This window comes from Loxodonta africana, chromosome 1, assembly GCF_030014295.1.
Source record: "Loxodonta africana isolate mLoxAfr1 chromosome 1, mLoxAfr1.hap2, whole genome shotgun sequence".
In the NCBI taxonomy this organism is placed as follows: domain Eukaryota; kingdom Metazoa; phylum Chordata; class Mammalia; order Proboscidea; family Elephantidae; genus Loxodonta; species Loxodonta africana.
Genome location: NC_087342.1, coordinates 213,374,100 through 213,402,073, shown reverse-complemented (window position 1 = coordinate 213,402,073; position 27,974 = coordinate 213,374,100). Strand labels below are relative to the sequence as shown.

The 27,974-nt window shown below is 36.6% G+C and overlaps 1 protein-coding gene across 18 annotated transcripts in view; it reads right to left on the bottom strand.

Moving 5' to 3' along the window:
• UTRN (utrophin) overlaps positions 1–27,974 on the bottom strand; it is a 616,684-nt gene that overhangs the window by 205,195 nt on the left and 383,515 nt on the right. Inside the window, exon 1 of one of the 18 annotated variants that reach the window (XM_023551404.2) lies at positions 67–1,034. The exons of the other annotated variants lie outside the window; for them this stretch is intronic. Within the exon in view, the coding sequence (XP_023407172.2) occupies positions 67–117 (51 nt within the window). The 5' untranslated portion in view covers positions 118–1,034. Of the gene's footprint in view, positions 1–66; positions 1,035–27,974 lie in introns of those variants that run through there. 18 annotated transcript variants of the gene reach the window in all.

Genomic DNA, 27,974 nt, shown 5'->3' with positions numbered 1-27,974 from the left:
AAAAAAAAAGACAAGCAAAGGAAGGAGGAAAAAAAAGTACATTCGTGAAGCCTGCTTTCTGCATACCTTTTCAAATTTTGTCAGCAATTCCCGTAAGCTGAAGTTCAGACCAATCATCGTCCGGTATCCCTTGAAGCCTACATCTTTCTGGCAAACTTCCTTCAGACAACAGCGTTTCACTTCTAAAAACCGTATCTTTTCTGGCTATAGTTTAAAATCCTTGGTAAAATCCTTCACAAGCCTTGCCCTTGAGCTACGGTCCATCATCAGCAGCAGCAGCCCGGGCTGGGACATTTTAGTCATCCCACCGTATCTCCGTCGTTTCATGGACTTCGGAGTTCACAGCGAAGAGACCTGCTTCTACATTTTCTGGTAGCTGCATTCCACGAGGCTGGCATGGTCTCCTTCTTCTCTAGGAAGCCCGGGATTCCCTCTTGCTCACCTCACTAATGACCAGCAGGCCACAACTGTTCTCTCCTGGGCCTCAAGCTTAAAGTTTGGTCTCAATTACACACAGTAAAAAAAGAATCTATATCCTGGAAACTTGCATGAGAGAAAAAAAAAAGAGAGAAAGAGAGAGCCAAGTATTACCAACTTCCTCCATTCAGACTGGTTTCAGAAAGAAACAGAAAAAATCCTGGGTAAAGAGCCAGTTTCCAAAAAGCATTGCTTATGTAGAGCTGAGAGCAGCGAGGAGCGTACTCTTGTCTGAAGAAACACCAAAACACGAGACAAGAGGCCACCCAGTCTCACTCTGCCAGACACCAGCAGCCTGTGTTGCTATAGAAACCACCAAACTAGTTTCAGTCCATTTCCCTAGGTCAGCCTGGCCTAAAGGATGCTGTCAGTACAATAGAACTAAGTTGTTTAAAAGTTGTTTCATCTGTCCGGAGAAAGTTCTAGCAGCAGAGCTCTTGGTCACCCCGTCAGTGCCTGCAGCCGGGGAGAGCTGTAGGGAGAGCCTTGTCAGCTTCGGCAGCTCCCCTTGCTGATCTGACAGCAGTGTGGTAATCGACTTCTCTTCCCAGCAGTTGTTTATTATTTTAATCAGCATCCTCCCTTCCACCACCCCTCACACGGTTTGAAGTAAGTCTCACTCCCACTTCCTGGTGGCCTCCTTGCCCACACTTCTGCACCGTATCTCTTAAACTGTCCCAATCCTGAGTGGGCCACAGGGTCAACATGCTAACTGGAATCCACCCATGAAAATCTGAGAGGGTGGATGTATAAAACAATACAAATCACAAGAGATAGCTTGTATTATTTCTAAAGTGATCTTAGCAGGGTAGTGACAGGAAAAACACTTTTAAAGGGAAGTTCTTTGATCTCACTGGCACCCCAAAAGTCATTCAGACAGTTTCAAGTGGGTAGTTTACTAAACATAAACCTTAGTGAGGAAAACGGCTCAAAATGTGAGTAATAGCCACCAGTTACTCTGAATGTGTCTTCTGTTTTGATGTTAAAATACTACTGGCACTCAGGAAAATGCTATTTTCTACAAAGTTATCAGGATAATCACTTTAAAGGAAAAAGTTCAATCCAAATTACATATTCTTTGTACTGCTATGGCTGACACCATTCCAAGGCAAAAAACGTGATTTTGCTTTTGCATTATGTAGCTATTTAGCATACCAATAAAAGTTCAGAATGACAGATATGTTCATATGGAACAGTTCTCTTTAGTGTGTGCGGAATTTTATCATAAACACATAATGCCTTCTAAGGTGACATTATCACCCATGGAATAAGGTTAATCTTTATATAACTAAGTTTCCTTTTCACATCAGGGTACAGAGCAAAGGGGGAAAAAAACCTGAAATTAGGATGTGCATCTCTGAAAGGCTATTTGAATTGCTTAAACAGCGAAATTGTTAGTACTCATTTAATCATATGTAGGAAGGTTCCATTTAATAACAGGAAAAAAAAACCTATTGGGGAATAGTACACAATCTGGTTATTATTTTTTGGATTTGCAAACCATTTTTTCTTTCCATTTCATCATCAACATATTTTCAGATCACTATTCAAATGCCATGTGTTTTACATATGGCCATCTATACAACATTTAAGAAGCTTTTAAAATATTTTCATTATTTATTCATAAAAACCTACATGTCCCCACGGGCAAAGCGGCTTTATGGGCTTTCTAACAATGTGTTTCACCTCAAAGTACCTAAAAACCAGACTTATACACAGACACTACTGATGTAAAAAATGAACGTGGTGATCTAATAGTTATTCAGAAATGCATAAGTAAAAATAATCTGCGCCACTGGGATCAAAAAAGCTTTGACATCAGCATGAAGACCAACCATCAGAAATACAGTGAAACTTACGCAGAAACTGACCATACTCAACCTGAGCTAGGAGGGCTCCGGGCCACAGGCTGAGAGGTTTCAGCAGCAGCAAATAAACTTTTTACATAAATACAAGACAAGAAGAACTGCCATCATCACCAACACCACAAAAATAAACATAGATAAATGAATAGATAAGAAAGAAAAAGAACAATCTTTCTCAGCTGGGCAAAATTCCAGCTACCACCCATGGTGTTGGGTTACCCTGTGATCAGAGACATGTGCAAACACGCAATACCCGATGCACGTATCAGATGAGTGAATTAAACAGAAACTTTGTGGAACAACAGGGAATGCCATAGTTTTTCTCTAAACACTTATGTTTAAACAAAGCTTTCTTATACCAAGAATGATACGTTATTTATTAGCATTCCAAATGTCTTCTATGCTTACATAAGGCTCATCTTTATGAGGGAAAAGAAACAGAATCCTTCATTTTAAAGAATCTTCCCAAAAGATAAGGGCAAGGGGATTTACCAGCCTGATTGGTACCCCTGTCCCAGAAGTAGAAAAGAATAGGTAAGAAGAGAGAAAAAACAGTATGTTCTTTTATGGATTTCTAGAGTGAAAAGTCCAGAAGATAGTGCCCTTCACTGACTACTAGCTTCCCTGGCATTCCCCACAAAAGCCGGATACCCACTTTCAGAACTGACATCTTCTGCTGGTGCAGAAAAGAGAACACTTAACACAGTTCTATTAATTACAGCAATAAAATACCAAAAACAGAGATACTGACAAACATAGATGCAGTGATAATCTCTTTAGAAGAAAAACCAAAAACCCAATGCTGCTGAGTCGGTTCTGACTCATAGCAATCCTATAGGATGGAGTAGCACTGCCCCATAGGGTTTCCAAGGAGCAGGTGGTGGGTTCAAACTGCTGACCTTTTGGTTAAAAGCCACAGCACTTAACCACTGTACCACCAGGGCTCTTTAGAAGAAAAAAAAAAAACATGGGGGGGAAAAAGAAACTTTCAGTAGATCTATATAGAACCATTCAAAATAATTTCTTTTTAAATTGTCACCTAATCTTAATAAACAGGGTTGCTGTTGTTAGGTGCTGTCAAGTGGATTTTTGACTCATAGCAACCCCATGTGAGTGAGCAGAATTGCTCCATAGGGTTTTCTAGGCTGTAATGTTTTAAGAGCAGACTGCCAGGTCTTTCTCCTGCAGAGTGGCTGGGTGGTTTGAACCCCCAATCTTTTGACTAGCAGCTGAGTGCTTAACCACTGAATCACCAGGGCTCCTCAATAATGAGGTAACTATATAAAAAACAAAAACAAAACAACAGTTGTTACCGAGTCCATTCCAACTCATGGCGACCCCATGTCCTTCAGAGTAGAACTATGCTCCCCAGTGTTTCTATGGCTGTGATCTTTTGGAAGTAGACCATCAGGCCTTTCTTCCAAGGCATGTCTGGGTGGATTTGAACTGCCGACCTTTTGGTTAGTAGCCGAGTGCTTAACCATCTGCATCACCCAGAGACTCCAGGGTAACTTTATTTTCGCTAGAACACTGGAAATCAACTAAAAAATAATGTTGTTTTTAAAGTGTAAAAGACAAACAGGTTAACTATTTATTTAAAAATCCAAAGATATTCTATAAATTCAACTAGCTAAATATATAATATGTTATTCAAAAGTAATGTGCCTTTCATAACTGAATGACACATTAGAAGTGAGACTTGTAAACTGTAAATATGAATTACTTTTATAACAGTGAGTACATATTACTCTAAATTTATGTTTGATATCTATAAATAAGACTACTTTCTCTGTTTACATTCAGCATGCAAAATATCATGTTGGTAATATACCTCACAGTTTCATAGCCTTTCTTTTTTTACCAAGTACCTTGTTTGATACTTATCTTCTGTAATCATGTAATCATTAAAATAAAAACAGAGGCTTCCAGTAAAAGTGATACATCACCAGAGAGATCTAATAAACTGGATGATGAAATCTAAAATAGCTGACATTTTGCCAAATTAAACTAGTGTGGAAATAAACTGTGCACTAATCCTCAAGAGGTAGAATAAATTTGATCTGACCAATACCTATATCAAACTAACACTGAATATCCCAGGAATCCCTACCTAAATAATTTACGTCACGAACATGTAGCTCCATGAGAAAGTGAAGTTTACAGAACCACAGAGAAGCACAGGAAAACTCAACAATGGAATTAATAAAATCTAAATTACTTAAAAACCACATCTCATGGCTGAAATGAAGAGAGCTAAATGGCTTTGACAGAAACTTCCAAACGTTAGGCTAATTTAAAAAAAACTTCAAGCGTAAGCACTATTTTTCATATAATTTGTTAAAAGATGACTTATTTAGTAACTTCATCAATGCTATAGACATTCTTTAGGGTTCAGTCAAATACAAGCAAAAACAGCAGTGCAAATTCTTTGTTGAAAACGAATTTATTTTTTACCCATAATGCCATGACAAGTTAATGTAAAGTGCCCTTTCCATTAGCGTGAAGTTCAAATTTTTAAAAACTATAAAGAATGTTTTCTATGCAAAATCTAATAGGTTTCTTCTTATATTGGCCAATACAAAGAACAAAAGGAAAAGGAAAGGAAAAAAGGCTTCTTGGGTGCCCCTAAAGCAAATCATATGGAGGTCAAGAGGTGGTTACAAACAAATCGGTCCATCATGGCTTTGCTCAAAGTGAAGAGCTTCAGGCATGGGTAGACGAAATGTAGTTGTTATAGACCCATTCTGATTCCAGGAAAGATCCAGTTTATAATGCCTTGTGAAAGAAATATATACAATTCTCCTCTCCAAAACCCTTTTAACTCAGGGTTAATAATTCAAAAATAAAATAGCATCAAGACCCTAATCATGATCTGAGATTTCAATTCACTGTCTACTGCCACTGTAGTTCCATTAAAGGGAGACTTTTTTTACTCAATACATTACAGCTTTCTAGTTAACATCAGCCAGCAGCCAAGTCTGTCAGCTGGTAGCTATTTAAAGTAATATACAGCCCTAAAGGGCAGAGAGTTCAACACAAAGATGGAGGACTGAGCCCCCAGATGAAAAGGGGAACTCTGCTTTTATCCCGGGAAGTTCAAGCAATATGCTTTGTACACAAAGAAATATTTTTAATGTTGAACTCTTCAATAATGTCATCTGTTTTGACAATTACATAGGTGGTAGTTGAGAAATAAAAATTATAATAATCAATAAGAAGATTCAATCCTTTAACATATTTCCATAACCTATAGCCAAAAGGTTCCAATAAAGTGAGCATTTTAAAAGGCACAAAGAGCCTTTTCTTTTTCAGAGGAGTGGGTAGGTGGGGTTGGGGCTGAGGAAGAGAACGGCCAGCTGACCTGCTTCTGAATTAGCCAACCAGGTGCAAGGGTCAGCCCTTAGCAACCTTCAAAATAATTAATGATTCAGAAAGAACTTTATTAGGTAAGGAAAAATAATGCCATGACAGGTTAATGTTTCAAAACCACATCCTTCCTAAAAAAACATGCAGCATCAGACAAGAGTAAACAGTCTCAGGCGGCCAACGCTTCAAAATCCCAGATGCCTACTAACTGCAAACCCGTCGGGCATGCAACTAGATCACACAGGGCTCTGCAAAGATGGTTCTTTAAGATTTCCAAAGGGCTTTCCAACTTTCTTCAGCTATCCAGATTCAGAAAATTCAAGTCAAAATTGAAATACAAATCATAATAACACCAGCAAAAAATGCCAAGAGAAATCAAAATTGAAGGTGCAGTTTTCACTCACAATTAAAACATTTGTACTCTTCCCAGGAGGTCATTGTTCCTATAATCTGAATATGTATCTAAGGAACTGTACACTGGGTGTGAACCTAGAGAAAGTTCAGACTAACCCACTGAGATCAGCTATACTTCTCTTTGTAATACTGAGCAGCAGGGTTCTGTATGTTTGCAAGCTAATCCATTCACAGCTAAGTTGCTGTTCAACTCTGAACCATCTCCCTGACATCTTTCTTCTTAGCGACCCATTTGGAATTCTCTACAAAATCATGCCCCAAACCTTCCTCAAACCCTCATCATGATTCACATTCAACAACCTCACCAAGTCCCTGGGTGGTGCAAAGCTCATAAGCAAAAGGTTTGTAGTGTGAGTCCACACACAGGTGGCTTGGGAGAAAGCCCTGACAATCTACTTCTGAAAAATCAGCTACCGAAAACCCTACGGAATACATGAGTCACCATGAGTTGGGATCAACTAGAAGGTACCTGGTTAATCTCACTAAATACCAGTCAATACACTTACCACCTGAACCGCTTATACTTACAAATATGGTTCCCCAAAAAAGCCAGACACAATTACCCTTTTTTAAGCCTGCATATCTTTAATTATATTTACTTTCTGTATTTTTACTCACTTTCTTTATATGTTTGCTCTGGGCAGGGAGTATGTCTTCCACATTACTTCTTTGTTTCTTCCCCAAAAGTTTCTAATAAAGTACATTACAGACAATGAACCCAGGCAATGAATTATGCAGCTCATAATAAAATCAATAGGCTGATTACAGAACGTAGAATTCCTCTGTTTGATAGAATTAGGTTAAGCCATTACATTTCCTGGAGATTATTAGAAACAGCAGAGCTGACTTTTAAAAATCTGCCAAATTTTGGGATGGGGGGCAATTTAGCAAAACCCATCAAACATTAAAATGCATATATCCCTTGACTCAGAAATTCTATTCCTAGGAATTTAGTTTGCAAACATGTGCACAAAGACATATGTACAAGTATGCTCAATAAGCCCTATTTGACATTGTAAAAAGCTGAGAACAATTTAAATGTCCATCGCTAGATAACTGTGTAAATAACTTACGGCAGATTCTCAAAATGGAATGCTACACAGCTGCAGAAAAGAGTGAGGTGGTTTTTATGTGCTGATGAGAACTAATCTCAAATACGTATGTATGTATATAGGATATATATACGCATATGCACAAGAGGAGGAATAACACAGGTAAAGTCTATACTTTATCTATGAAATATAGATAATATTCCTAGAGATGGATAAGAGGATAGCAATGAGTTACCTCTGAGAGTGGGACTGTGATCTGAATGTCTAGAACAGCCAAGAAAACCCTTTGGAGCAGTTCTACTCTGCAACACATGGGAGTTGCCATGAGTTCTAACTGCGTCAACGGCAACCACCACCACCAGAATGGGAGGGAGCTTTACTTTAATTTTTAGCCTTTTATACTATGAAAATTTTACCGCAAGCATGTGTTACTTTTTTGCATGAAATTAATCAATCAATACATAGATGGAAAATCCCAACTATATTTCCAGGAGCCCTGGTGGTGCAGTGGCTAGAGTGCTCGGCTGCTAACTGAAAGGTCAGTAGTTTGAACCCATGAGCTGCTCCACAGGAGGAAGATGTGGCAGTCTGCTGTCATAAAGATTTCAGCCTTGGAAACCCTATGGGGCAGTTCCACGCTGTCCTATAGGGTCATTAAGAGTCGGAATCAACTCCATGGCAGTAGGTTTGGTTTTATGTTAGAACAGATTCATCTTTCTAGGCAGATCTATATCCCAAAAATGGTGGTACCATTAGATTTGAAGGCAAGCGCCATCAAAGACAACCATTTTTGTCTCTGAAAGTTTTAGGAGGTGCCAGACGGTCTGATATTCTAACAAATCAGGCCTCAATAGAAGCCAGCCTTCAGAACAGTGGGCTGGTCAATGGTAAACTTTTCTAAAGGAGTAGCGCACAAAGCCTTTTTGTTCTCGTAAGTTACTCTATAACTAGTAACTGCAGACTATCTAAATAATAACTTTGTGATTAAATAGGCATTATATATTTTAAGCTATTCTCTTTCCATGGGAATCAGTATTCCTACTGACATCTGATACTGTGATAGTCTGTGCTATAAAATGTTTTGGAATTTTATAAAATCAGTTGAAGTGCATGCAAAAAAAGAGTATCTGGCCTGATTTGTTCAAGGGAAGTGAAAAATCACTTCACCTTTCATGTTGGGCTATGGGATCCAACTAGGCCATGAGCCTGATTCTACCACCCGCGGCAGGCAGAGAGTGCCTGGGTCTAATACGGGTTAAGGCAATGCTGTCATACAACTAGGATTGTCATTCATGGACCTAGGTTTCAGTAGCAAGAAAGCAAATACCATGGGCCCTGCCGGTGCATGTCTGCAGAAGGTATGTTATAAAGGTGTTATAATCCAAAAACCACTACGAATTAAGCAGCCATGTGACACCAAGAACGTCTAAATGGTGAAGTAGGAGGGCGTTTGTAACATTCTATCATCTTTAGCTTTATACATTGTTAAGACAAGGAATTTAAAGCACAATTTAAATCCGGAATTTCCAGATCAAACTACGGAAAAATTATAAAGTAATTGTCCCTTAGAGCCACTATACACAATCTAATATTTATACATATAAAATAAGTGTTGGCATCAGAATCATAACCTTAAGAGGCTAAACAAAGATCCAAGCTACTGCACAAACCATTTCTGGACTATTACTCTGGAAATGTTTTGATAATTAACCAGAGATCCACATAATAATAATTGGTCTTATTTTTTCAGTTATATTGCTACTTTTACCAAAATGATAGCACCCATATCTCGATCATTAGACTTAGCTGAATGACTATTGGTAACGTGCAAAAATCAAAACACCCTCAGAAGTCTAATTACTAAATTCACAACACTATGAAGATTAAGAAAAAAGACTACATAAAAATAGACTATTATAAAAGACTGAATAATACTGAAAAATACAAAACTAATTTAGAAAACTTACATACAGGCTAAATCTTGCCATACAATATTTTGAGCAATATCAATATTCTTTGACTCAGGTTGTATCATCGTGCCCTGGCTCTGTCCCCCCAAAGAAATTAGTTGCTACTTGTTAGCTGTGACATATTTGTTTTAAAAATATGCCTCTTAATTACTCTATAATCAACAGTATGTAGCCTTATAGAAAAGGTTCAAAATGACAAGAAACTTCAATCATTAGAATATAATTTTCTCTGTAGCCATTATGAATCAGATAATTCTACTTCTATGTTAGTTAGGAAGCAATATGGAAACCTTCTGGTTATATGAGAAAGTAGTAGTTGGTGCCGCATATGAACTAGATTACTTTTTTTGTAGTATTTATTTTAGACGTAAGATAATATACCTTTCATGGAATAAATAAGAAAGTGTAATGTTCTTGGAGTCAAAGGCCTGTATTGTGATTTCATCTCTGATACTCAGCTAGCTGCCTGACCCTGGGAAAAGGCAGTAAGTCCTCATGTAGAGCTTGATTTTTCATTGTAAAATGAACCTCTGCTAGTTCAGCCAACATGCAAATGTTACTATCAAGAAAGTCATTCACTAGTACTCTCTTATTGACTGGTCATTAGTTTCAACAAAGCTCCACTGAGAGTTGGATAATTTTACTTATAAGACAATTATGACTTTCCTATAATTAAATGCAATAACAAGAGTACTTATTTTGGGTTTTAGAGGGGTGGAAGTGAGAGTTAAGCTAAGTTTTCATACATTTCCAAAAATTAACATAAACTCTGAAAAATATATTACAATGTATTATTTTGAGAAGCATGTATGTGATTTTTTCCATATGTCTGCATATTTTTACCAAAATGTTCAAGATTTATTAAGAATTAATTGGCTATTATTAGTAAAAAAACAAAAATTAAAGCAAATTATAAAAATTTCATCACTGTTGGCTAATTATTAAAAAGCAATATTAAATAATATAACATTCATCCCATCAGTGAAAAGCTCACTTTCCTAAAACAAAATACTTGCTATTTTGTTCACTGATGGAGAGCTTGTAACAGTCTCTAACACACAGGAGATGACCAAAAAATAGAGAGAGAGAGAGTTCCTGAAACAATCTCATACATACTTTCTAAACATAAGCTCACAAAATCTTGAAATTATACAATTTGGAATCACCAATAAATAACCCAAATTATTAACTATGTAAATATCATGTTCTCTTAATATTTCTTGCTGCAAGCTTCAGTTCTCTTTCTCACCTCCTAACAGGATTACTGCAAGCCATCCTTCCTAGTTCTTGTCTCTCCATAGCTCAAAAAGGAACCCTGGTGGCACAGTGGTTAAAGTTCTCAGCTGTTAACCAAAAGGTCGGTAGTATGAACCCACCAGCTGCTCCATGTGAGAAAGACATGGCAGTCTGCTTCCATAAAGATTTACAACCTCGGAAACCCTATAGGGCAGTTATACTCTGTCCTGTAGGGTTGCTATGAGTCAAAATAAACTCAATGGCAGTGGTTTTGGTTTTTTTGGTTTATATCTTCATATTAACTTCCCTGGTGGTCTAGAGGTGAGGATTTGGCACTCTCACCGCCGTGGCCCGAATTCAATTCCCAGTCAGGGAAACATGTTTTGGAAACTCTGGTGGCGTAGTAGTTAAGAGTTACAGCTGCTAACCAAAAAGGCGGGCAGTTCGAATCCACCAGGCGCTCCTTGGGAACTCTATGGGGCAGTTCTACTCTGTCCTATAGGGTTGCTATGAGTCGGAATCAACTTGACTGCAGCGGATTTTTATCCTCATATTATCTTCTCTGTCCTATCAGCATGACAAATCAAGCTAAATTCTCTTTAAAAACTACTTAAGTCCAAAAGTTAGTTACTTTATCTCACCCTCCATTTCCTCATCTATAAAACTAGTATAATAATTGCTAATTTAACATGTAAATTTAACTATGACTTTTTTAGAGTATTTATATAGACTATCTGGCAAGCTATGTTTGGTTCATAGAAAGCACTTTTAAAAAAGTTAATCTCCTGCCTGGAGCTTTAAAACTCAGTAGTTCTTGATAGTATCATATCATGCCCTTTACCTTTCTTTAATGGTTCTCTATATCCCAACCCAAAATTATCTAAACTGTAATGTAGTGTTGTCCAATAGAACTTTCTGCAACAATGAAAATGTTCTCTATCTCTAATGTCCATCAGAGGGGTCACTAGCCACTTGTGGCTACCGAGCATTTGAAATGTGGCTAGTGTGACTGAGGAAATAAACTTTAATTCTGATTGATTTAAATTTAAATATAGATGATCACATGTATTGGAAGTGTAGCTGTAATGCCTAGCTTTCAAGGTGCCATAATACAGCCTTGCTTTATACATACCAGGCATTATTTCCTCACAATTCTCAAGAACACACTTTCTAATTTTCCCCAGTACACATGCTATTTTTTCTCAGTTGATAGAATTCTTCTCTCTTACATAACAGTCTCCCTTTTTTCCCTCTCTATCCATTCAAATGTTATCCAGCCTTCATGGTTCAATTCAGTTCCACCCTCTAGTAAAAGCCCTGCACTACAGTTTTAATTCAACAATTTCTATCCCAATAAGCCATCTTCAATAAGCTGTGTTATATGCTGTACTTTAATAACATGTTTGTTTGTTTACAGGTTATTTTGTCAATTTTCTTTACCTTTCCATCAACTCCTACAGGGAGCAATCTCTTTGAGAAAAAAGTTACCTTTATTTTTTCCTCAACTGACCTAGTAGAATGCTTAACACAGAGCCATTGTTTGATAAACATCTGTTCATTGGTAAGAGTAAAACATTTAGAATTTATTACAATTACATACTCTTAATGTGATTTGAAAATTCAAGAGAAAGCCATGATCTTGGAAAATTCTTATACATTACATAGTTACCAAAAGAATACATCTCATTCAGTTTTAAAGTCACAAATTCTAGGGGTTGATTTTAATCCGTTTTTTGAAAGGACTCCAAGTTTCTCTAAAGATTCGCATGTATCTACTCATAAATTTCTACAAAGAAAGGCTCCAGTCCTTCTTTTGCACATAACTCAACTTTAACTTTATGACACGAAAAGTTAATTTGACTATTTTTAAGTCAGATTTTAAAATTTTAAAGAAAGTGCTGCCCTCTTGTGAAATGAGGTAGAAGATTTATCATTTCAGTGACAGTCGGGTAAATATTGCGAAGGAATTAAAAGTTAAACTTTAACATTAAGACAAAATAGAGTTTATCTTAAACTTGTATGTGCTTCTCCCGAGGTCTCCCTCTTGCTCCTGGTTAATTTTCCAACCAAATGAGGAATGGATCATTGGGGTGAACAGCTCACACTTGAACTATAATTGAAAGATAAGAGATAAGTGTTGTATTTTCACTAGACTAGAAATGAAAGGCTATAATTTATTTATGTTGTATTACTGAGAGAGAATGAGAGCAAGCAGTAGCCAGTGAGGGATCTGATTAGTCAGTGACAACAACGGAAGTCTCAAGCCCTCAGCATCCTAAGTCTGTAGTATTTCTCCCAATTTTAGGTCTTTCTAGAACACATCAACCCAACACTTAAAAGAGAGCCACCAACTCTAACTCTTACTGATTCTTTAGCCCACCCACTATTGCAAGATCTCCAACTAACCAGCCAAACAGTTGTTGTTCAGTTGACTGGAACTCATGGCAATACCATTTGTGTCAGAGGAGAACTGTGCTCCATGGGTTTTTTAATCGGTGATTTTTCAGAAGTCAATCACCAGGCCTGAGGTACTCCAAATGGACTCGAACCTCCAACCTTTAGTTTAGCAGGGTTCTACAAAACACTCTCCCAACTCCATACTTAGGTACTTGTGAAAGACCTCAAAAGGTTTCTCCGTGGACTTCTCCCCACTTACCACCCCATCAACTCAGTGGCTTGGACAGCTGCCTAAAGGAGTCTCCTCCTTCTGGTATCTTACCACCATCTCTACTAACCTCATGTATCCAAAGACTGGAGGTCCCCAAGTGATGCCATGCCCTCTGCATTTTCAAAGGACTAAACTCACAGGATGTTTATTAAAAGAGAATATATCCGCCTACCCTTTTAAACACTTTCTACACAGAATCAAAGCAGGGCAAGTACCTCTGTGAAACCAATAACCCACTGCTATCAAGTCGATTCTAACCCACCGTGACCCTATAGGACAGAGTAGGACTGTCCCATAGAGTTTCCAAGACTGTAAATCTTTACGAAAGCAGATCACCACATATTTCTCCCACTGAGCAGTTGGTGGTATAACTGTTAACCTTTTGGTTAGCAACGAGCACGTTCACCTCTGCGTCACCAGGGCTCTTTGTGAAACCATTAGGATAATTAAATCTAGCTTTAGATGTGTAGATTAGTTCTACTCTCTTTCCATTTCCAAGATTTTTTCCATTGTGTATATATATTTTTCTGATTATAAAAATAATACACAATCATTACATAAAACCTTAAAAAGAAGGAAGTTTTACATCTCCAACAATTCCAGAAACTAAAGGTAATTACTGCTATAATTTTAGTGCATTTTTTTCCTATGCTGTTTCTCATCCTAATTTGGTAATTAATTATGGTCATACTAAAAAGCATCAAAATCTGAAAGACACCGGATTTAATTATTTTACCTCTGTGGTCATCATAAAACTAGGTACATTTCCATTTCCATATCTCTTTCACAAACTACAGACATTTGGGCACGTAGTTCTGACGAGCCATTAGTAGTTATTTCATTTTTAAAGGAATGAAGTGTCTGGGGAGAACATACTAGACATTTAGGTAGCAACTAATGTTTTACCACTGTCAGGTCCGGTTTTCAACAGTTCCACAGGATTCTTTATTTTAATTGAACAACTTTTTATAACCTAGAAAAAATATCTGACAAAAACTTTTCAATTCATTGGGATTCCAGTAATATAGGATTGACAATAGAGGATGATATTTGTGTGTGAGTGTGGCTGTGATAAATACGAAAAAAAAAATAAAAAAGCATTACTTGGAAAATATCTATAATGCAAAATATCTTCAGGTGTTAGGAAAATATCTATTATCCTGGAAACTGCTTAGATACTTCTGGTATTGTTAACTAGAAAGTTATAAAACAGCTGAAGTACTGCATCATTATTTTAAAAAAGCTACCTGGGACACAAGAATTTTGTGTCGACGCTCATTATTTACCATTCAGGAAGCAACGATTTTAATCTTCCAAGTACTACAGGAAAATTATTTATATACTTTAAAATGCTTTAGAAATAATTCTGGGACCACAGTTAAACTGATGACAATCACCACATCCCTATATTCACCATAAAAACGTACAGACGATAAAAGCAACCTACTTCTACAGGCCAAACTTTAAACCCATTTATAGCAGGTAGGAAGAGACCCACAAAAAACCCACTGCCTTCGAGTCGATTCCGACTTATGGCGAGACAGACATAGTAAACGTCTTTAAAGCTGCTTTAAATGATCACTGCATTCTGCTAAAGACGATGCTATCTTTCTAGATTAGTACCTTTTAACGTCTCATTATGTGTAAGAAAATTATTAGCTGAAATATGGTCCCATTTCCACTACTTTCTCAGATAGTATCACACTTTGCAGCGAGGAATTAAAAGTAAAATGATGGTGAAAACATGTGCAATCAGTGTGTCCATATCTGGCTTTGGTTCCTAGCTTAATTCGCTGTATGACCTTAGGCAAGATTTTAACTTATCTTAGCTCTACTTATTTACCTGCGAAGTGAATATTTTAATAGCACCACAAATTGCAGAGTTGTGTTGAAATTAAGCGAATTAGCATAGGTAAAACAATTAGCTCAATGCTTACAATATATAAGTGCTTATTAAACATTCCTGAGTTCTTAATATTACCATCAGTTAGACTACATTTAATTCATCACAGGCATTAAAAAATACAGCCCCTAAGAAATAGCCTAACAATTGCCATATACGCTGTCCTTTATTCAGGCATATACTATGTGGCACTGGTATTAGGTACCCTGAGAAAACACAACTATTACTCTGCAAGAGCTTCCATTCTGAACTATCTGTAAAATACCTGAAATACTATTCTATACTTTCTTGAAAATTAAATGTGAGCAGTTTCACAATTCATAGTGACTGCTATAAATCCTATGGACTTTAAGGATCCGATTAAAACTACAGTTTAAATAAAACCTACTTAAGTGACTAATTTTTTTTTAAGTGACTAATAATAGATTATCTCAATTTTAAGGGTACTTATGAACTAGAATAGAGTAGAATAGAAATAGAAAAGGAAAAAAAATCTCAAACTTCATGGTATACAATAGTGCTTCTTCGCTGCCTCTCTTGCCAGAGTGTGTGTTTCTTAGAAAGAGATTTAAGCTTCCCTCGATCTTCTTCTCTGGCTCTGGGGTGGGGAGAGGATGAGAGTTTGCTGGCTCAAATAGTATAACAAACTAAGAAATCTTGACTATTTTTCTAATATTAGCCAAAAACCAGTTGCCATCAAGTCAATTCCAATTCATGATGACCCATGTGTTTCACAGCAGAACTATGCTCCATAGTATTTTCAGCAGCTAATTTTTCAGAAGTAGATTTCTTTCAAGGTAACTCTGGGGGGACTTGAACCTCCAACCTTTTGGTTAGCAGTCCAGAGCATTAACCCTTTACACCACCCCCAGGACTCCCTAACATTAGCAAACAGACGTAACTCACAGACCTGGAGTTACCCACTACACTGAGAAAAAAACACTGAGACTCATATGTAAATACTTCATTTGCAAATGACTATTAGGAACAGGTGCACCTATAAAAAAAGTTCAAAATTCAGAGCATCCTTTGATTTGATTCTTGGAACTCTAAGAGGGTTGTCTATTTAAAGTAATCTTCAATAAATTCTTTTGTAATGCAGAAGATTTTTGTCAGATTAAAAGCCACCCCCTGATATATTAGTGTTCCTGGTTTGAACTTTTATGCACTGAGAGGTTAACTTGGGAAAACATCACGTTTCTTGATTAGTATTATGGTAAAGAATAAGCGTGTGGGGATAACCAAAAAAAAAAACTCAATCCTGTTGCCGTCAAGTCGATTCCAACTCATAGTGACCCTATAGGACAGAGTAGAACTACCCCATAGAATTTCCAAGGAGAGCCTGGTGGGTTCAAACTGCCATCCTTTTGGTTAGCAGCCATAGCACTGAACCATTACGCCACCAGGGTTTAGGGCTTCAAGACAGTATGTACCATATAGTTAATATATTTTTGGAACGGCTTCCTAAAAATACCTTTTGGGGGGAAAAAAAAAACCTAAAAATGCAGGAATGACAAGCATGCTGTTCTATTATTTTGATTAGTTGCTTCTCTGTTCAAATAGCAGATAGCCACAGAGGAACCTAGTAACATTTTGGTGATTTCACTGAGAAAAATGTCTCCAATTAACTGTTAAGGAAATTAGCATGCACGTGATTTACAACATTTTTAAATTAAATAATGCTTTGACTTTATAGGATTTGGGCAAAAAAAAAAAAAAATGTTGACTCATCATACACTAAGGAAATACTTTTAACAAATAAATGAAAGTTAAATGGGTGGAGAAACATGCACCTCGAGAACTTTTCATATTTGGGTCGGATTGAATTACACCGTGACCACTAATTTTCTTAATCCTGCAGAGGGATTGGAAGCTTCCCAAAAAGAACTGTTACCTAAGTACAGTAAAACAGGAGAAGCAGACCTAGGCTTGTTACCACTTATTTAATCAGGTAAAGCAGAGTCTGTTCAGTGACCCATATTAAAGATCAACAAGAAAAGGTTTTCAAGTTCAGAGGATAAGAGATATGCACCCCCCATAGTGTGCACAAAATAATTAGTTTTCAATAAAGGTGTGTTGATTAAATGTGATGGACCACTGAGTACAATTTTGACATAAATTTTTTTAAAGAGGTGTTTTCTCCCTCTTCCACTCACTAGCAGCTCTACTTTCTGCTCCAGTCAGAACCATGCTCTAAGTAGGCCAGAAAATTTACATCACCAACAGCTTTCTCCTTGTCCCCATTTTTATTTTTCTACCCATAAGCCTCAACAGCCCCTCTCTTCAGCACAGATTTCATGATCCCTACCTTTAATGCTGTCTTCCTGAACTCTCTATTTTTTTTCTCCAGCTTCTTATTCATGTCCTCTACTCCTTTTTTTTTTTTACTCCTTAAGATTCTGTGTCTTGTCATTAATTAAAGAGCTATGGTCCATCTGTCTATTTGCTACCTTGTTAATATGGAAAAGCACTGATTTAACATGTGGATCAAATTTTCATCAATTACCTAAATTTGGGCTTTTTCTATTCTTTTCAAAGTGAACTATCTTTATGCCCAAGGAAGAATAATGAAGTTGTCTGTGAAGCCATTAACTTTAAAGACATTTTCAAAACAAAAATATTTTATAGCAGTATTTAAGATCTATAACTATCAAATAAAGTTAAAAAACAATTCCATCCCACTGAATAAACAAAATCATGTGTAGTCATTAGGGCAGGCCCCAAAATACATATTATATGGAAAATACAATTCAATTAAAACACTGTCATGGATATATTTTCAGGATGTTCAAGAATTCTATGCCAACTAAGGTTAAATTCAGTATCAATATTTACTGAAATTGAGAGAAAATTGGTTTCTTTAATAAACTAAGAATTACGAACTGATAGTTACTTAAAAATTGAAATATTATGAAACACTGTAACTAAAAACACCCCTGGAGAAAAATATAAATTGTTTCTAAAAATATATATTGCCTATATCTCATCATCATAACTCTGTATTTTAGAGTTTCATAGGATGTTAACAGGTGGTTAATATCTACAAACAATGTCACATGTGTTATAAAACATTAATTTTTTTTTAATTAGTGAAATGAGAGATCATTAATTTAGAATACCCTGGTATTTCATATTAAAAGTTTAATTCAGTTTACAAAATTATCGTACCTAAGTATCAAACTCTCTATTTTGGATTCTTGGAAGAGATTCAGTACAATGCCATATGAAATAGTTAGGAATAGCCCCGCGATAATAATTTTAGAGTTGGCTTTAAATGGAATAGAAGGATGAAGATTGGGAATTTTTACGAAGCATACATTTGGTTTTCTACATAGTTTCAAAGAGTTTTGTTTTCCCTTAACATGTATTGATTTGCTTAAGTGATCCATGTCTTTATTTTTAGAGTAACAGATCCATGATTCATGCCTTTTATTCAGGTATTTTTCTTGCTTTGCAACTTAAGAGTCACACAATATTAAGAAGAAAAAGACCCCACTGATTTTGTCATTTTCAGGAAGCTGATGAAAATAATTAAATAAACCCAAATATGGCAATCCATCGATACCACAGGTTCAACTGTACATGTAAAACAAATTTGAAAAGCACATGGCCCATGTGTCTATAATCACAGAGGCAACAAATATATTGGTAGAATTTTTTATCCAGTCTCAGGACCACTTTAGCAAAAGAAATGCAAATTTTTAACAAAACCTAATTATTTACTAAATAAAATCTACATATTCCCATGAAAATTATCCAATCCAACCTACTCTCTCACTGAAGAAAGTTAAACATTTCTTTCCTGTTTTACTGACATGCTACACTTTAGAATCAAACTCGACCTTAAGTATTTGTAGTTCCCTTAGAATATATTTTTTCCAGTACTCTCTGATAAATCAAAGCCTAAAATTCCTTTGGAAAGCCCTCTCACATTTATTCCATGATACCTTTTTTTAATTCTAAAATGGTGGCTATCCCTGCATTTTTCTTTCTAGAGCCCATCAATCTTTGGTAGATAGCATAGCCCTTGATTACACAATGCCTTTAACTTTTTCCTCATACTTTAATTCCCTGCATGCATAAAGTTTCAAGGGAATCTACTCTAATTTTTCCTGAACTTATACAATCCTGTTCAATGGAAGGGAGACTTAAACTTAGTGCTTTGGGTTCTAACAGGCTCCATGGAAAAATTTTAAAAGTAGGTCTAAGTAAAGCCAGCAGGAATAAAAGTATTAGGGCCAGGATCAAAATTTTCCCGATTACAAAAAACCTATTTAATAAGCACAGCCTATTATACATTCCAAGCTGTAAATATAATCCACTCAAATCAATATAATAAAACCATCCCAATATTTATTTCTCTACTTCAAGGAGTAAGTACACTTTATACCCAGAATAAAACAGCTGCCTATTGGCAAAATCTCATTCTCCTCGGGCTGTGGGGATTGCGTCACTGTTTATAACTTCCCCAAAGCAAAGAAAGCATTTTCAGCTGAAAAGACAAGAAGATGGGAAGTTGCAGGGTTCTTTGGAAGGGTGGAGGAGGTGGATAAATTTGTGACATTTTACCTCTAAAGGGGTTTTCCTAGCTTCCAACATTTGGCAATATGATGCAACGGTGCAATTATTAGAGGAGGAGAGGGCAAACACGTAACTCAGGAATTAAAAAACATCCCTCCCAAATCCCTTGACAGATACCAACTTTTCCGCTTAGGGTTAGAAATACAAAAGATTACATGAAAGAAGGATGCTGATTACCAGAGAACGTTAAAAAAAAAAAAAACCTGACACATGACATCATGCATTTGTTTAAACCCATGGAACCCTACAACACAAAGAGTGAGCCCAAATGTCAACTGTGGGGTTTAGTTAATAATAATGTATCAGTTTTGGTTCATCAATTGTAACAAATGTATGACAAGAATGCAAGATGTGAATAAGAGAAAGTATACAGAGAGGACAAAAGGTATATGAGAACTAGAACTCTGTACTTTGTCAAAACTATACTGTAAACCTAAAACTGTTCTAAAAAAACAAAGTCTATAAGTAGAAAGAGAGAGAGCACCAAAAGAGGACCTAAACATGACCTGGACAACTAAGAAAAAAACTCAAGTTTTATACAAATGGTACAGACACTGAGGGCCCAAACAACACATTAAATCCACACCTGTAAAGTGTCCTGGCTTATTGTTGTTCTTGTTAGGTGCCCTCCAGTCAGTACCAACATATAGCCACCCTGGGTACAACAGAATGAAACACTGCCCAGTCCTGCTCCATCATCACAATTGTTCCACTTCAGGGTATTGTTGCAGCCACTGTGTCAATCCATCTCATTAGGGTCTTCCTTGGTTTCGCTGAATCTCTACTTTACCAAGCATGATGTCCTTCTTCAGGGACTAGTCCCTGTTGATAACATGTCTAAAGGATGTGAGACAAAATCTTGCCATCCTTGCTTCTAAGGACCATTTTGGCTGTACTTTTTCCAAGACAGATTCGCTCATTCTTCTGGCAGTCCACAGTATGTTTGGAATTCTTCATCGAAAACCTAATTCAAAGGCATCAATTCTTCTTTGGTCTTCTTTATTCATTGCCCAGCTTTCGCATGCTTATGAGGTGACTGAAAACACCAAGGCTTGGGTCAGGTGTACCTTAGTCTTCGAAGTGACGTCTTTGTTCTTTAAAACTTGAAAGTGGTCTTTTGCAGCAGATTTGCCCAAAGCAATGCATCATTTAATTTCTTGACTGCTGCTTCCATGGGCATTCATTGTGGATCCAAGAAAAATGAAATCCTTGGCAACTTTAATCTTCTCTCTGTTTATGATGAGGTTGCTTATTGGTCCAGTTGTGAGGATTTTTGTTTTCTTTATGTTAAGGTATACTCCATACTGAAGACTGTAGTCTTTGATCTTCATCAGTAAGTGCTTCAAATCTCCTTCACTTTCAGCAAGCAAGGTTGGGTCATTGCATATTGCACATTGTTAATAAATCTTCCTCTAATCCTGATGCCACATTCTTGATCATATAGTCCAGCTTCTCAGATTATCTGCTCAGTATCAGACTGAATAAGTATGGTGAGAGGATACAACCCTGACACATACTTTTCCTGATTTAAACCATGCAGTATCCCCTTTTTCTGTTTCAATGACTGCCTTTTGATATATGTACAGGTTTCACATGAGCACAATTAAGCGTTCTGGAATTCTCATTCTCCTCAATGTTATCACCCACACAGTTGAATGCCTTTGCATAGTCAATAAAGTACAGGTAAACATCTTTCTGGTATTCTCTGCTTTCAGCCATGATCCATCTGACATCAACAAAAATATCCCTTGTTCCAGTCTTCTTCTGAATCTGGCTTGAATTTCTGGCAGTTCCCTGTCGATGTGCTGCTACAACCCGGTTTGAATGATCTTCAGCAAAATTTCACTTGTGTGTGATAGAAATTATATTGTTTGATAATTTCCACATTCTGTTGGATCACCTTTCTTTGGAATGGGCACAAATATGGATCTCTTCCAGTTGGTTGGCCAGGTAGCTGTCTTCCAAATTTCTTGGCATAGATGAGTGAGCGCTTCCAGCACTGTGTCGTTTGTTCAAACATCTCGACTGGTATTCCCTCAATTCCTGAAGCCTTGTTTTTTGCCAATGCTTTCAGTGCAGCTTGGGCTTCTTCTTTCAGTACCATCGGTTCTTGACCATATACTACCTCCTAAAATAGTTGAATATCCACCAGTTATCTTTGGTACAGTCACTCTGTATATTCCTCCCATCTTGTTTTTATGCTTCCTGCATCATTTTGTATTTTCCCCCATAGAATCCTTCAATATTGCAACTCAGGACTTGAATTTTTTTCTTTAGTCCTTTCAGCTTGAGAAACATCAAGTGTGTTCTTGCCTTTTGGTTTTCTAATTCCGGGTCTTTGCACATTTCATTATACATTTGTCTTCTTGAGCCATCCTTTGAAATCTTCTGTTCAGCTCTTTTAATTCATCATTTCTTCCTCTTATGTTAGCTACACTAGGTTGAAAGCAAGCTTCAGCATCTCCTCTGACATCTACTTTAGTCTATTCTTTCTTTCCTGTCTTTTTAATGACCTCTTCCTTTCTTCATGTATGATGTCCTTCCACAATTTCTCCGGTCTTCAGTAGATTAGTGTTTAATGAGTCAAATCTGTTCTTGAGATGGTCTCTAAACTCAGGTAGAATATACTTAAGGTCATAACTTTGGCTTTCATGGACTTCTTTTTTTTTTTTCAGCTTCAGCTGAAACTTACATATGAACAATTGATGGTCTGTCCCACAGTCAGCCCCTAGCCCTGTTCCGACTGATGATACTGAGCTTTTCCATCATCTCTTTCCCAGATGTAGTCAGTCTGATTCCTGTGTATTCCATCAGGCAAGGTCCAAGTGTATAGATGCTGCTTATGTTGTTGAAAAAGGTATTTGCAATGAAGAAGTCATTGGTCTTGCAAAATTCTATCATGTGATGTTTGGCGTCCTTTCTATCACCAAGGCCTTATTTTCCAACTACTGTTCCTTTTGTTTTCAACTTTCACATTCCAAGCATCAGTAATTTGCAACTGTATTGCATGTTCAATCAATTTCAGACTGTGTAAATTGGTAAAAATCTTCAATTTCCTCATCTTTGGCATTAGTGGTTGGTGCACAAATTTGAATAATAATTTTATTAACTCATCCTCTTTGTAGGTAGATGAATATTACCCTATCATTGACAGTGTTGTACTTCAGGATAGATCTTCAAATGTTATTTTTGATGACGAATACAACTCCATTCCTCTTCAACTCCATTCCTGGCATAGCAAACCATATGATTGTTAAATTCAAAATGGCCTATACGAGCCCATTTCAGCTCACTAATGCCTAGGATCTCGATGTTTATGCATCCCATTTCATTTTTGACAATTTCCAATTTTCTGAATTCATACTTGGTACATTCCACATTCTGATTATTAAAGATATTTAAAGCCATTTCTTCTCATTTTGAGTCATGCCACATCAGCAAATGAAGGTCTCAAAAGCTTGACTCTACCACATCATTAAGGTCAACTCTAACAAGGCAGCTCTTCCTCAGTCACATTTTGAGTGCCTTCCAACCTGAGGGGCTCATCTTCTGGTAGTATACCAGACAATGTTCCACTGCTATTTATAAGGTTTTCACTGGCTAATTTTTTTTCAGAAGCAGACTGCCAGGTCCTTCTTCCTAGTTTGTCTAAGTCTGGACGCTCAGCTGAAAACTTTCCACCATGGTATTTGAAATACTGGTGGCATAGCTTCCAGCATCACAGCAACACACAAGCCACCACAGTACAACAAACTGAGAGATGTGCAGGCAATAAATGGCAGTTATTATCATTACATTCACCCATAAAACTTTCCTGGCTCCTAATACATGGTATTTGTACAACCGTAAAAAAAAAAAAAAAAAAGTCATAATAAAATTTTTAAAAGCAGTTAAGAGCATGGTTTTGTGGCTTTCTAACTGAGTCAAAACTGAGCTAATCCATACATGGACAGTAATTAAGGGAAAATATCCCCATCTAAAAAAAATTTTTTTTTTTTTTTACTCAAATAGGGACATACACTCTATACCTTGTCTGAGATCTCATTCACTTGGAATAAGTTAAAAAAGAAAAAAAAAGTTTACATACCATAATAGATTCCAAATACAGCTAGATATAGTTACTAATTTTATATTCATCTAAACACCTGCATTGCCTGTGTCATGCATGATTCCTGAGCAATAAGATTTCTGTAGATGTAAAAGCATAAAATCAACCAATTACAAATTACCTTATTCATGGAAATATTATTCAGATTTTGGGTAAATTTTTCTTTTATATAAGCCAGTTCTACTCAACTGAATTTACTGAAGGCATGAGAGAAACTCAGGCTCTAAAATTAGCATTCTGTTACATCACTTAGTATGAGCATGGGATAAAGAATCTACAATTAGAGCCAAGGACTACTTTTAATGGGTTATTATCATTGGCGAGAATGAGATAGGAACACTAGAACACTAATATTTAAGTGCAGAGTTGTTATTAACTCATCTTCCTCACTCCCAACAAGAGAAAATTCTCTTATTTCATTTACTTACTTATTAGTCTGAAATGGATATTCTTTGGTCAACAATTTCTGGTCTTTAAATAAAAGAGAAAAAACAATAGTTCTACTGCAATAACTGAAAATAGCTCTAGTATGTTTTAGACTTAAGAACAAGAAAGAGCACAGTTAAGATGTAACTCTTTTCAAAACATTTTGATCTGTAGTATAAATATTGGGACCATGTTGGCAGACACTCACCTAATCCCCTAATAACAACAGCTGTTAAAACAAGTATTTACACAGCAATTTTCCTGAGACCAGAGCACTGAACAAATATAAACTACCAAAAAAAACCAAGACCAAATTCGAACTGCTGGCCCTTTGGTTAACAGCTGTAGCACTTAACCACTGCGCCACCAGGGTTTCCATATAAACTACAGTCATGATTAAACATCTACCTACGTATGCATTTTTAAGATGCTATTTAAGGTATATAAAAACTAAATAAGGCATTTAATTCTGGCAATTTCTCAAGAAATTATAAGTTAATAATCTTAAAGGATAAATATGTAGATTTATTCATGATACATGTTGAGAAACAGCTGTAAAGGAGAATTTAGAAATTATCTATTGAGTTGTACAACATTTTCAAGATTTACAGTACACTGTAAAGTTTCTGTGATATTTTAGCTTTATGGGATATTTTCAATGTATCATGTTTGGGGTGGCTTTAGAGGTCCTCTAGTCTACGGCTGCTAACCAATAAGTCTGCAGTTCAAATCCACCAGGGGTTCCTTGGAAACTCTATGGGGCAGTTCTACTCTGACCTATAGGGTCGCTGTGAGTTGGAACCGACTCATCGGCAATGGGTTTTAGTCTACTCACAGGGTCACTAGGGGTCAGAATTGACTAGACAGCAACAGGTTTGCTTTGTTTGGAGCCCTGGTGGTGCAGTGGTTAAGAGCTTGGCTGCTAACCAAAAAGTCAGCAGTTCGAATCCACCAGCTGCTCCTTGGAAACCCTATGGGGCAGTTCTACTCTGTCCAATAGTGTCACTGGAAACCCTGGTGGCGTAGTGGTTAAGAGCTATGGCTACTAACCAACAGGTCGGCAGTTTGAATCCAGCAGGTGCTCCTTGGAAACTCTATGGGGCAGTTCTACTCTGACCTACGGGGTCGCTATGAGTTGGAACTGACCTGCCAACAATGGGTTTTTTGTTTTGTTTTGTTTTAGTCTACTTTAATATAATGATTCCATTTCATTTATAATATATTTAGCAAATATTTTCCAACTTGTATGTGACTATCTGACGCAGGAGGAACTACTTCTCAATATACCAGATTCCAAAATTTCTTCTTTATAGTAAGGGGGAGAGGTGCCCCAATGACACGTCTAGGACCCCTGGTGGTGCGATGATTAAACGCTCAGCTAATCCAAAGGTAAGCAGTTAGAGCTCATTAGACACTTCACGTAAGAAAAGATCTGGTGACCCGCTCCCGTAAGAATTACAGCCTAGGAAACCCCATGTGCAGTTCTACTCTGTCCTATAGTGTCACTATGAGTCAAATCAACTTGATGGCACACAACGACAACACAAGATATGTCTTAGTTTTACTTTCTGCTGATGGCACAGAGCAAATTCTACCATCACTTCCGCAGGATGATCCTTCATCTCTTTGAAGGTAATTATCACAATCCTCATAGTTTTCTCTTTTTAGCCTAAAATACTTTCTTCACACTAAGTCATTTTTCTCATGTTCCTTCTTCGTGTTAGATTTTATAGCCTTATCTCAAGTTCCCTGCATAGTCCCTGGCACATGCTTATCCTGGGACCAGCCCCTCCCCTCCTGTCCCTTGCCATGCCTCATGCCCCTTTGGCTGGGACAATGCCAACTGATTCTTCTGAACTGTCTGTGGACCATCATCTCTGGAAAGTCTGCTTTGACGTTCAATCGGTTAATTATTCACAAATGTAAGAACCATAGTTCTAGTAGTAATTCCTTTAGTTAAGTAACTATGAGACCCTAATAGTAAGAGACTGCTTAGCTCATTCCATTGCCTTCGAAGAGGATCACAACCAAAAGCCACAATTTAACACATAGCATTCTGTCATAAAAGGGGGGGGGAAACACACAAAAAAATACATATGTGACTTGAAAAAATAATTTTTTAAAGTATCATTGGTAATCCAGAGCACTACTTAGTAACTCAGATTAATTCTAACATAATGTTCAAAATATATATATATATCCAAGACCTAATAAGCTTCCTAAGAAAATAGATGCTGTGCTACTCTGAATTTCTATACACAATAGCAAATAAAGATCAATGTTAAGCGACTTCTTTTGTTTGTTGAACAAAAATTCTAGTGATTTCCCATCTGTGAATTTCTGTTTAAGGGAAGCACCTAGGGTCTAGAGATAAGCAGTCCCAAAGGTAGTAAAATCTATAACAGTTACCACATTGAAAAACAAAACACTGCAGTCTGGGGAAAAACAAAAAATATATATATATTTTCTATTTAAATACAGTGCCAAAGAATAAAACTACTGTAAATTATATCAACAAAGAGGATGATACATGCATAACAGCTTATCTTAAGAGTGAAATGGTTACTTTCTTTAAATAAAAGTTTGCTGTATTTCTAAATGGTTTAAAATGCTCCAACTAGAAAATTATCGGTGCGTTTTCAATAGTGCTCTTCTTAGATAAAAAGTTATTATGAGATTGTGAATTACACTAACTCTTCGGAGTATATTAGTATCAACTACTATGTGGAAAAAGCAATTTCTTAAATATTGTCTTGATATTTAGAGCTCCCAAAGCACTGAAATCATAAACGCAATTTAACCCTAAATGGTGCCTAAGGCCAGTTATATCCCTCCTACTAGCCACAATTGTTAAATCCCCTTATTCACAAAAATTGTTTACATAGCTCACATAAAGACAGCACAATAAAGCTTAAACAAAAGATTAAGAAGAGTAATGACAAAAGCGAAGTAACAAATGAAAGAAAAAAAAAAATTAAACCAGAAAATCTGGGCTACAGAAGGCGGCCGTAAAGAGCGCAGGGCTCTTGCTCATTAACTGTGAGTCCACAACTCCCTGGTTTCCAAAGCAAACAGAAAGACAGAAATTAGTTACGTCATTATCCAATGTCAATTTTAGACAGAAAATAAAGCAAGTTGTTGAAAAATATGTAACGTATAGAATAATACCATTCCCTTAAAAGAAATATACATATGTGAACATAAATGCTTGTTTATATATTTAACTTTTCTGCAAAGCCATATGGGCAACACTGGTTATTCTTGGTTGTGGGGCCTGGTAAGTGGAGAATCACAGGGCAGGAGGCATTTGACTTCATACCATTCATATACTGTCTTCATGTTTTTCTTACAACGAACGTGTATTATTTTATTATTTTAAAAATCTAATATAAACGCAAAATAATAAAGATATAGGGGTACAATACAGTCTAAGGGCCAAACAATTGCTTTAGATTCCTAACACAATAAAAAAAAATACTATGATAAAAATAAAGAAGCATGATTTCTACACCATTCCAAAATTCAGTGACACTCTACTATCGTTTGCAATCAAACGTAAAGATAGGTCAAAGGAGAAATCTAATCATGTTCTTTAGCGAGGTCAATGGCAATGCGAAGTGTGAAAGAGGGAAAAGGAGAGGGAGAAAGGGAGTAAGAGAAGGCAAGAAGAGTTATTTTCAGAACGACTCACAAGAAGCAAAGGAAAATCCAAATATACAAAATTCTATACTGCAAACAACTATAACACCAAGTTATGGTACTGGAGTAAGCAAGCTATAAAGACGACTATGAAAATGTCTGGAAATGGGAAGAAAAGAATATTTCAGCTGCTGAAGTCTATCGGCTTTATTATCTTCATCATTAAAGGAAAACTTCCTTGGAGGATTCAGTTAAAAACCATCAATTTT